Here is a 12,224-nt window from a genome sequence, read left to right as displayed (position 1 = left end):
AAGTGAATCACTGTAGTTGTTAAGTTAATAACATGGTTGTTAAGTGAATCGGGCTTCCCCATTGACATTGCATGACAAGGTGATCACATGAACCCCGGAATACTACAACCGTCGTAAATGTGAACCGGTTGCTGAGTCCTTTGGGAGAAGGGCAGCATATAAATCCAATAAGCAAACATAAACATCTGACTTTTGATCACGTCATTGCACCATGGGGATGCTACAATGGTCATCAGTGTGAAAAACGGCCATAAATCACTTTTTTCAGTGCTGTGTAATTTTGAATGGTCACTAAATGAATTGTTGTAATTGTCGAGGACCTGCCTGTGTACCAAATTGCATATTGTCCCTTTAGCACAGCATAGGAAACTGGGGAGTCCTATTAATCTACCTCAATTGGTCTACACCAGGCCTGTCAAACTGGAGGCCCACGGGCAGGATGCGTCACATGCAGGCCACGCCCACTGTGGCTCCACAAACGCAAAAAAAGTCACGATACATCACGAGACGCGATTGAGTTTGACACCCGTGGCCTACACCATTCGCATTTTTACATACCCGGTCTTGATGAAATTGCAGAGATCAAGGCCTTAAACTCAGATTTTCTGCATAAAAGGCCCGTTCTCCCCCGTAGTTTTAAAACACCTACTGCAATAGCTGTTACAAAGCTACTTCAGTTTACCTCACACAGAACACTCTACTCCCCCCCGCTTTTAATAGATTAACAGAGTTGGAAGTGACCCTGTAGGTCATCTAGTCCAACCCCCCGCCCAAGCAGGAGACCCTACACCAGGGCTGGCGGACCTTTTTGGCACCGAGCAACCAAATCGGAATGCAGGTCATTGTGTGTGTGCCGGAGTGCTGGAAACCAAAGACCATCTGGCTGGTGCGTGCATACCTGTTTTTTGGCTGTTTTTCAGGCCATTTTCCACACCGTTTTCAGGCCATTTTTCAGGCCGTTTTCACACCGTTTTTGCCTGAAAATGGGCCGGAAAACAGTCTAAAACCAAACCGGAAAACAGCCTGTGTTTTGGGCCATTTTCAGGCCATTTTCCAGAGCCCGCAAAGACCAGCTGGCTTGCACGCATGTGCGAGCCATGAACCAGAAGAGCACCTGGTGATGGTGCACATGCCAACAGAGCGGGTCACCTCTGGCAAATGTGCCACAGGTTCGCCATCATGCCCCTACACCCTGGTCCTCATTTCCATTACATTTCCATCACAGTAGCTAAAATTGTGATTTCTATCTTTTATCACTCTCAAAACTGGAAAGGCTGGATTTTTTTTCTTGCTGAAACAAGAACATTTCCAACTGAGCCTGAAGAGAGAGAAACATATAATCCAGAAAAAAAAGAAAGGGAAAAAAACCCCCCAACCTGGGGGGACAAGATAAAACCGATTTTAATTACCTTCAGAATTATACAGGGATTTGCTCTGGTGTACATGATAATTCCATTGCTTTGCAGAGTCCTCAGACGGAGACCCAATTTGAATTCTTCGTTCTTGCTATTTTCAGAAACCCGGTATTTGATGTAACTATTCCCAGCAAAGCTTAGGGAGGTGTGTCCTGAAATAACCATTTAGAAAAAAGATTAGAAAGTTTTATTTTGCACCGTCTAAAACCAAACACTGGAGATGATCCAATCCTTTACACCAAAGGGGGGGGGGGAATTAATTAAGGAAGATGCTTGGTTAACAAGGCAAATAAGGAAGAATCTTACAAAAAACATACCACAACTTCGACAGTTTAAAACCTGCCCCTGGAGTACGCACAACCCATGCCAGGGGTATCAAACTTGATTTCATTGAGAGCCGCATCAGGGTTGTGTTTCAACTCGGGGAGGCTGGGGTGAGCATGGCCAGAATGAGCATGGCCAGATTGACATCATTCATGTGGTGGGGGATTGTGGCAGCCCGAACGCTCTGCCAATGAAAACGGGCTCTCGAGCTCCGTTTCCGGCTGCAATGGCCTCCTGCAACCTTCTGCCAGTGAAAATGGAGCCCAGGAGAGTCGTGGGCGGCCCTCCCGGGCTCCATTTTTGCTGGCAGAGCCGGTCTTTTGCTGCCTCCAGTGTGGCCCCACAGGTCACATCTAAGGCCTTGAGTTTGACACCTCTGTCCTATGCTGATAAAGATTGATGCACTAATAAAGCAGCATCTATTCTTAGTAAGAATGATTGCTCTGTATAAAACAATATTAATCTGTTGCTAGTGAATGAACAAGACCGTAAGTCAAATATTGTGGGGTAGGATGGAGGGTTTTTTGGTTATTTTTATTGTAACGACAAAAGCAATGTTCGACCGCCAGCTCCACCCTTTTTGATGTGCTTGTGACAGGACTTGCATGGCAACACATGAAATGGGACAACTCGCTGCGGCCAACTAATTGCAGCCAACTTGCCATGGCCAATTCGCTGTGAGACAACTCGCTGCGCGACAATTCAACAGAAACAAAAGTTACATTAATTTTGACGGAACTGTGGCCAATAATAATAAAATAAAGACAGTCGATGCAGGAATGCAAAATTTACAATAATTTTGAAGAAAACGTGGTTACCAATAATGAAAGTACCTCAATAAAGCAATTAATTCACATCGAACAGTCCTGTGGTGAGTTGTTCTGCACAGAGTTGGCCACAGCAAGTTGTCCTAGATCGGTAACACATTGTGACTCTGCTTCACCTGCACTCCTGAAGGATAACACTGGGGAAGTCTAGTAAACCAGACATAGACTATTGCCCACAAGCTATGTCCTTCCAAAACTTCCCTAACACAACTGGGTTTTGCTATTCCAAACAATAAAGATATTTAGGGGAGTTTTGTGTACGAAATTGAGAATCCTTACCCAAAAACTATGAAGTGATTTTAGAGTTACTTTTGTTGACTTTGCTGTAAATTGTCTAGGACAGGGGGCGGCAAACTTAAACACTCAAAGAGCCACTTGGACCTGTTTCCCACAGAAAAGAAAACTTTGGGAGCCACAAAGGTCCTAACCAGAAGCTTCCTGTTCAATTCTGGAGCTGACTGGAAGTTCAGTTCCTCTACAATAGAGTCTCCTCCTAGTGTGGCGTACTTTTTCTTCTACCTATCATAACCGAAAGACCTATCAATGGTGGAGACAACTGGAAAACCCTCCCCTTGCCATAGAGTCTTCTCCTGGCACACTGTGCTTCTCTCCCCCGCCCCCCACTGGAAGCTCCTCTCAAAATTGTGGCGCCGACCAGTGACGGAGCCGCAGCAGAGGGAGGAAAGAGCCACATGCGGCTCCAGAGTCTCAGTTTGCTTATCCCTGGTCTAGGAATACTGAACATAATAGATGGTTCATATAATATTGGGTTCTGCAAACTTAGCAACCTTAAGACTTGTGAATGTCAACTCGCAGGATTTTCCAGCCAGCATGGCTGACTGAGTTGATGTGCACAAATCTTAAAGTTGCCAAGTTTGGACACCCCATTTAAAAAAAAATAATGGGTCACTATGGTGAGATGTAGCCTGGATTCCCAATAGGGAGGGTGCTGCATTCCAGAGGGCAAAGAGACAATGAAGTTTAAATAGTATGGTGGGGAAAAAATAGAATTAAAACTGCTCCTCTCTAGCAATTTTCAAGAGTATATCTTTAATTAAGCAAGTAGTTGCTTTAGTTTGGCAAAACTGATGTAAGGCCCCAAGAACCAAGAAAGACACCTTGAGTTACTTCTGAGCAGTTTCCTGGTCAGAAATCTTCCCAAACGAAAAACAAAAATAAAAAACTACTTGCATCATTAAGATATTATCTCAAGAGTTGTTGAGGAGCTGCCTTAACTCTCTTTCTCCCAACCAAACTATCTAAACTTCACTGTCTCTTTGTTCTCTGGAATGCAGCCCCTACCTCCTGGGAATCCAGACTACTTTCCACCACAGTCTTTCTGACATGTTGAACTCAAGAGGGCTTAGAACAGAGGTGTCAAACTCAATTTCATTGAGGGCTGCACCAACAGAGGTGGTATTCTACTGGTTCGGATCGGTTCGCCCGAACTGGTAGCGGAAATCGCAGCTGGCCCCATCCATCTATCCCGGCTCTATGGCATCCCATTTAGGCCCTTTTTTAGCAAAAAGCGCACGCGTGGAAGGCATGCACATGCTCACATTTGCAAACCGGTAGGGAAGGTAAGTAAATACCACCCCTGTGCATCAGGGCTGTGGTTGACCTCGGGGGGCTGGGTGGGCATGGCCGATTGGGTGTATGTGGCCAATTGGGTGGGCATGGCCAGCGGGACGCCACCCACTGAGTGTTGCCGACTGGGTGGGTGTGGCCACTGAGATGCCACTCCCCAAACTGCTAGCATGTTTCCTCTTTCCACTGGGTAGACCCTGCTGAAGCGACGCGGGTTGGCCTCTTATATTTTCCAGGATGGCCTGGCGGGCGGGATCCAACCACATCGTGGGTTGGAACTGGTCCACAGGGCTTGTGCTTGACACCCCTGGTTTAGAAGAAAAGATTGACAGGAACTTAAAAAGACCTGACCAAGAAGATAGAGCAGACGCAGAACAAATCATGTACCTGAGCATTCTCCAAGTTTTCCAGGTGGACACTGACAGATGAAGAGTCTCTGGTTGATTTCGTAGCCTACACACTGCATATCTCCTGGGCAAGGCTTCTCTGTGCAAGGATCGTTAGAGCCTGGACACAATCCTCCTGTTGTACACACAAGAAGGCAAGAAACAGACTCTCTTTATCCACATTCAAAATAAGATGTTCTTAACGTCCATTAGCTTTTCACTTATATGATCCTCAGACCAGACAAAATTATAACTTCATTCCTCTGAGGACATGAACAGTCTCTAAAGCAGTGTTTCTCAACCTTGGCAACTTGAAGATGTCTGGACTTCAACTCCCAGAATTCCCCAGCCAGCATTCGCTGGCTGGGGAATTCTGGGAGTTGAAGTCCAGACATCTTCAAGTTGCCAAGGTTGAGAAACACTGCTCTAAAGGCTTTGGCTGGAAGAGTGGAGAAGCTATAAAATGATTGCTTCCCTTCCCACCAACATTCATCTTAGCTGACTCCACATATCAATATAAATTGAACCTGAAATCCAAGCTGTTCTGGAGATCCCATAGCAGGAAAACATACAACAACAAAAAATAATACCCCATTAAAATGCGGTTCAAGTAACAGAATCTGAATCTAAATAAAAGAACCAATACATATTCAAATAAAAGAGCAAGGGACTGAAAATACAGCTAAGGCCTGTGAGATTGAATGGAAGATAAATAAGTTAATGAAAAAAAAGATCGGGTGAATTTATTGGAGAAGTCGACGATGCTACCCTGTTTCCCTGAAAATAATAAGCCCAATCGGGCTTTTGAGCGCATGCGCTAAAATAAGCCCTCCCCCGAAAATAAGTCCTCCTAGAAAATATTGCAACACAGCAGCAGCCATGAGGTGACCACGCTCGCCGCCTCTTGCACCTCAAAAATAATAAGATCTCCCCCAAAATAAGGCCAAGCACTTATTTCGGGGGTCAAAAGAAAATAAGACCCTTATTTTCCAATTTAAATTTTCCAATTTAGCCAATAAGCCTGATCTTTTCTAGTATCTTCCAACCAAGCACTAAACAAAATCAAGTCGGTTTAGCTTTTTGAGATCAGATCAGTTGGTGCTACCATTTAATGGGTGTAGAAATCTAATAACCGGTCAATAAACAGATTTTAGATTCATTATCAAGGTTGCTTCCCTCACTTGCAAATATTGTCAACCGCAGTGGATAAACATTACGAAGTCAATCCTTATTTTCACCATGTGTTTCTGAAATCAGCTCAGAGAATTAAGCAGCAGGGTTACCAACGTGTTTGCTCCCAAACCCAACAACGAATAGTTAAAACAGTCTCTTTAGAAATTTCTGATGATCCAGCTGATTATGCTGACACGTTTCATGTATCATGATATCACATCAGCCCTGCCTACAGATCTGTATGCACAGGATATTTGTTTTCAGAACACAATTAAATTTTATGTCACGTCAGGCAATAATTCTCAATGAGTCTCTCTGCGGCTGACAGAGAGACAAGTTAGGTAGACAAAAAAAAAAAAAAAAAAAGCCACAAATATATGTTGGCTTGTGGGAAGACAAACCCTGCTGAGATTTTTGGAACCGAGCACCACATGTTTTCACAACCTTTTAACCTTCAGTAAAATCTTGACACCAAGCAGGGAAGTTGAGATGCAGCCTTGTAATCAATCATTGCCATGTTTCCGTTGTTTCCTACTTGAGACACGAGTGAGTTCCTATGAGGCCAAGAGGTATATAGGAAGAAGCTAATAATTGAATATGACAGCTCTGTATGACACAATATGCCAAGACAACTATCACCATGTACTGGCACCTCCCAAATGTCTGATAATACCAATCTTTTTCATCATTTCAGACAGAAGGCAGAAAGGGAGGTGGCGTGTGATGAAAAAATGCTGTCAAGACTTCTGCGGGCCTTGAATCGGAGGTAGGTTCCTAGTGGTTCAGCCGAACTGGTAATGATTTGGCGGCCTGGGTCGCTGGAACCGGCAGCGACCCAGGCCTGCCACACCCCTGAACCGGTTTTCCTACGGGGCTGCCATATTGATTTTCGGTTCTGCGCATGCACAGGACAATTGTAATTGCACAAATTTAAATTTCTCTCCTTTGTTTTGTTCATGCGCAGCAATGGTGGGATTCAGCCAGTTCGCACCACTTTCGGAGAACTGGTTGTTAACTTTCTGAGTAAGTTTCTGAGCAATAAGTTTGGTGAACTGGTTGTTGGAAGAAATCATTAGAGTAGAGAACCAGTTGTTAAATTATTTGAATCCCACCACTGATGTGCAGACCTATTTTTGTGCAAATGTGCACATTTGTGCGTGCACCGAACCGGCAGTAATCCTGGGAGCAACCCACCCCTGCCTTGAATGGAGGAATTCATGGGCTGTGTTGACGCAGAACATCCATAGATCTGAGGTACAATGGCCACGGAGTAAAACAGTTGTTCAGGCAAACATCTCTATGATGGTAGAATCCCTTGTGCTTTTTCAGGAAACAACTGGACTTTCTTCTGTTTTTTTCTTACACTAATTCCTTGGAACTCATAGCAACCAGATCCTATGTGAATTAAAAAACTCCTTGCTAGCCGCAAATAGATCTATTTATGTAAAACCTCCCCCCCCCCCTCTCTGTGGTTTGTTCCAGCATAACTCTGGAACACCTCAAGCAATTTCAAACAAACTTGGTACACAGATAACTTACTCTCTGGAAACAAACATTGTGGGAGTAAGACACCCCAACACCCCTCGAGGTGTGTGTTCTGTTAAGATACAGCCTGTTGTGCGTTTTGAGAGAAATGCACACAATTTGGTTTTTCAAAATAAGAAAAGTTTCTCCATGCCTTGTGATTTTAGTCTGCCAAGCTGTTCTAAGTGATGGCACTAAGCTGAGGTTCGGATGCAAAATTGAGAGTTAGAATCTCTGAAATAATTAGTAAGAATACAGATAAGGCCTGCAGAAGAAAAGAAGACATGGAATCACTTTTCTTTTTTGAGCAATTAGAAAAGCTTCGGAGCTAAGATGGTATAATTATGTGTCCGCTCTTCACTTCTGTCCTACTTCTAAAACTCCCTTTTTAAAACACTGTCATCCCTTAATTTGGAGTAGAGTCGGGGCGATTGAATGGAGATGAGAATTTACTGCCAGATACCCTGTCTGACGCCTATGTGGAGTTCACAGCAAATAATGTTTTTCTTTGTGCCCTAGGAGAGAAACATCTGCCGCTAGGATTGAACGCTCAACCTTCCCAGTGGGAGATGAGCATCTTCCCACTCAGCCACCATGCCGTTCTCTTCTGTCCTACTTCTATATCTTCAAATGTTCTGTTAGGCAACTGGGACTTTATCCGTAGATTTTGCCTCATTTTGCCCAAACGGTGATGTTGCTTTTGCTAGCCAACTCATTCTTTGCACAAAGGCGCCATTCGGTACTCTTCTCAAGGTATAAAGAGTAGTCCAAACAGAGAATCAATGGAAGCATTTCTACTACTACTACTACTTCTTCTTTTTTTTTTTAACTCAGGCTCCTGTAGGTTGAATTTTATAGCGATCACAAGAAACTTTTAAAATATTAAAAGCTCGGGAAAGAGTATTTTATGTCTGTCGTTGTGGGCCCCAAGCTACAAATTTTGTGCTACTGCACGGCTCCCCTGCTAACCTGCATTTTCAGGATGATTTCACAATGGCACCGACTAGAAAACCACTAAAGCACTTAGAAGGATGTTATCCATCTTTGGGGATTTATAGCCAAAGCTTGAGTACCTACTTTGAAGTTCAGTGGTTTTTCTGCTGGTCTTTATTTCACCAAGCAAAGTTCATTATTGGAATGGAGGTAGGATTACTCTTGCTAGACCAGTTTGAGGAGGGGAAAAAAAATAGTAATGGCATTTCTCTGGGGCCTGAGTAAAGGAGTAGGAATCCAATCCAAGGATTCTTTACTTGGGAGTAAATCTTCCTGAAATGAAATGGGTCATGCCTAACTTAAGTTAAATAATATAACCCATGTTATATGAATGTGCTGTTCTCTGGAACCAGAAGCAAAAAGGCAGTTCAAAAAAGCCAACAAATCAAATGTCAAAACGTGGTAAAATTGATCCAGAACAAACAGGACAGGAAATTTCCTGACAAAAGAATTAATCAGTGGAAATACATGCCTCCAGAAGTTGTGGGTGTTATAATACTGGAGGTTTTAAAGAAGGGATTGGACAACTATAGGTCTGAAATGGTATAGAGCAGTGGTGGGATTCAATTTTTTTTACTGCCACTTCTGTGGGCGTGGCGTGGCTTGGTGGGCGTGGCAGGGGAAGGATACTGTAAAATCCCCATTTCCTCCCAATCAGCTGGGACTCGGGAGGCAGAGAATAGATGGGGGCGGGGCAATCAGAGGTGGTATTTACCGGTTCTCCAAACTACTCAAGATGTCCGCTATCGGTTTTCTAGAACTGGCCAGAACCTGCTGAATACCACCTCTGGTGTAGAGCAGTGGTTTTCAAACTTTTCCTCCACCACGGACCCTGTTTAAATACCTTTTGGGGCCACGGACCCGCAAGACTTAATTCAAGATTTAAATCATCACATTTCTTCAATCCTCCGTGGGGCCCCTGTGATGACATTGTGGCCTCTCTCAGCATCCACGGGCCATAGGTTGAGAACCACCGATATAGTATTTCCCGCTTGAGCAGGGGGATGGACTAGAAGGAACTCCAAGGCAGTGATGTGTTCCTAACCAGTTCACTACCGGTTCACTGAGAGGGCGTTTTGCCCGCGTGCTGCTCCCTTTGCTTGCGCGCCTGCCATGCGTTGCTGCGTATGCGCAGTTGATTGAAAACTGTTCTACGCACATGCCGGTGATGCCAGAAAAGACCAGGGAACCAGTTCAGGGGTGTGGCAGGCCTGGGTCGCTGCCGGTTCCAGCGACCCAGGCCGCCATACCACCGGTCTGAACCGGTAGGAATCCACCACTCCTCCAACGTCCATTCCAACTCTGTTATTCTGTTCTGTTAAGGACAACCAGCGCACAGCAACACGGTACTATTCTTTGAGACTTCACTTAATTGGGTTTATTATATGGACTGTGCTCTTACGCCATGTTGTAATGACAATAAAGTAATACATTCCTGTTGTGTTAGTCCTGTTGGCCAACTAATATATCCACACTGCATTCCCCTCTCCCCTTAATTTCACACATATACATGAAATGTCTATTTATATGCTTCACATTATTATTATTTTTTAAAAAATACAGTTTTACTGCAGTGTTTCGTGTTTTATTTTCGAAATGAAAAAAAAAAGTTACTTGGAGAAAGTAAGAAAATAGAGGCATCTAATCTAGGTTAAAAGAGAAGAGCTGAGGAAAATACACAATCTCACAATCGCCATGTAAGAGAAATGCATTGAATAAGATGAATAAGATTACCTGTTTCTGTGTGAAATTTAGTTATTTATTTCCTACATGGTATATTCACCTGAACATACATATCTTTACACACAAAATTGCAGCTTACTATGGAAAAATGCTTGCATGCTGCTCATGTGCATATTGAACCCATGCAGGCAAACTTTGTATATGAAAAAAACATGTATGTGCAAGGATACACGTGTGTTAATGTCATAAACTGTAGTCAAGTTACTTGGACTCCAACGGAGTCGAGCCGCTGATAAATCCAAACAAATAAATTCAAATAATAAACAAATGCATAAAAACAGTGGTGGATTTTAAAACCAGTATTTTGGTGCATCAAAAATAAAGGTTTATGCTGCTCATCCTTAATTTCTTTTGGTCTAAAGATACCCAAGATCGGTTTAGCATTTAACAGCTGCAGTCACATTTTTTTTTAAGCCGACGTTTCCTCCCCTGTGGTGACACAATTATCAGCTCTGATTATTGAACTATAAAACCCCTATCTATGGCATTCATCCGGGGCTGATTCTGCTTTGCCACAACAGGTAAGATCACATGCAGAACAAGAAAAAGATGACATTAATTGCTTTCCAGAACGTGCCGTGGCTACCGATAGGAATGATTTAGCATGGCAAGAACGGGGAAAAAAAGCTACATGCAAGAAGCATCATAAATAGCTGTAGAAAATCAATGTGCACAGGGACTGCTCCTTGTAATATTTCCAAGATATATATCGTATTTTTCGGAGTATAAGATGCACCTTTTCCCCTCAAAAAAGAGGGTGAAAATCCGGGTGTGTCTTATACACTGAATACAGCATTTTTGGCCTCCCAAAACCCTGCCCCCTTTGAAAAAATGGTTGTGCATAGCCTTTAGGAGGCTTTCAGAGTGCTCCTGGAGTCTGGGGAGGGCAAAAATGAGTGAAAATGGGTTGGTTTTTTGCTCGTTTTTGCCCCCCCAGCCCCCAGGAGCACTCTACAAGCCTCCTAAAGGGTATTCATGCCCTTTTTTGACAAAAAAATGGACCATTTTTGGGAGGTCTGCACACTACAAAAACTTTTTTTTTAATTTGCCTCTTCAAAATCTTGGTGTGTCTTATACTCCAGTGCATCTTATACTCCAAAAATATGGTAAGCACAAAAGGCCCAATAAATGTAACACTGAAGTAGAACGGGAGGGACTTTTGAAAATGTCTATGAACTAAACAGATGTGGTATTCAGCTGGTTCTCTCCGGTTTGGGTGAACTGGTAGCGGCTGTTACGGGAGGCTTCACCCATCTGCCCCAACATATGTGCAAGCAATGTGCATGCACAGAAGGCGGTGTGCCTGTGCAGATGAGGTGTGTGTGAGTGAAACGTGTGTGTGAACGCGCTCACATTTGCAAACTGATAGGGCAGGTAAGTGAATCCCACCTCTGGTACTAAGGATCCTGGATGGATTTCTTCCATGAGATAAATCAAGATAATTATTCTCTCTCTCCCCCACCCCAAAGCAAACTCTTAATATTTGTACCAACAGAAAGACTATTTGTAGCTCGAGGTTGGGGTTGCCACAAAGAAGAGGGAGTCAAGCTATTCTCCAAAGCACCTGAGGGCAAAACAAGAAGCAATGGGTGGAAACTAATCAAGGAGAGAAGCAACCTAGAACTAAGGAGAAATTTCCTGACAGATAGAACAATTAATCTGTTGAACAACTTGCCTCCAGAAGTTGTGAATGCCCCAACACTGAAAGTCTTTAAGAAGATGTTGGATAGCCATTTGTCTGAAAGGGTATAGGGTTTCCTGCCTAGGCAGGGGGTTGGAGTAGAAGACCTCCAAGGTCCCTTCCAACTCTGCTGTTGTATTGTATTGTATTGTATTGTATTGTATTGTATTGTATTGTATTGTATTGTATTGTAGTGTAGTGTAGTGTAGTGTAGTGTAGTGTAGTGTAGTTGTATGGGGTCCTTGGTGCTCTCAGAACTTGGTTGTTTTCTTGCAGATATTTCATTACTCAACTAGGTAACATCATCAGTGCTAGAAAGGAAGGGTCTCCATTGCCTTCTAGCACTGATGAGGTCACCTACTTGAAAGTCTGTAGAGGTTCTCCATCATCCAGATCATGGTTGTCCCAAAGGTGCTTTTTTTCAGGAGACAACTGGACTTTCTTTTTTTTTTCTTTGCTTCTCATCCAAGAAGCTTCTTCAGCTCTGACAGGACAGTGTGGAATTGACAGATTTATAATCCTCTACAGACTTTTGGCTATCCAATTTGGGATGAACCCCTGTTGAATGGTG

At 43.4% G+C, this 12,224-nt stretch overlaps 1 protein-coding gene across 1 annotated transcript in view; it reads right to left on the bottom strand.

Moving 5' to 3' along the window:
- The window catches only part of FAT3 (FAT atypical cadherin 3), a 417,794-nt gene that overhangs the window by 40,886 nt on the left and 364,684 nt on the right, over positions 1–12,224 (bottom strand). The window contains 2 exon segments of the mRNA XM_032219713.1: positions 1,410–1,567; positions 4,541–4,675. Coding sequence (XP_032075604.1) covers positions 1,410–1,567; positions 4,541–4,675 — 293 coding nt within the window.

This window comes from Thamnophis elegans, chromosome 6 (assembly GCF_009769535.1).
Source record: "Thamnophis elegans isolate rThaEle1 chromosome 6, rThaEle1.pri, whole genome shotgun sequence".
Lineage (NCBI taxonomy): Eukaryota > Metazoa > Chordata > Lepidosauria > Squamata > Colubridae > Thamnophis > Thamnophis elegans.
Note: the sequence above shows the minus strand (reverse complement) of the source record. Positions and strands in the feature narration are given on the sequence as shown.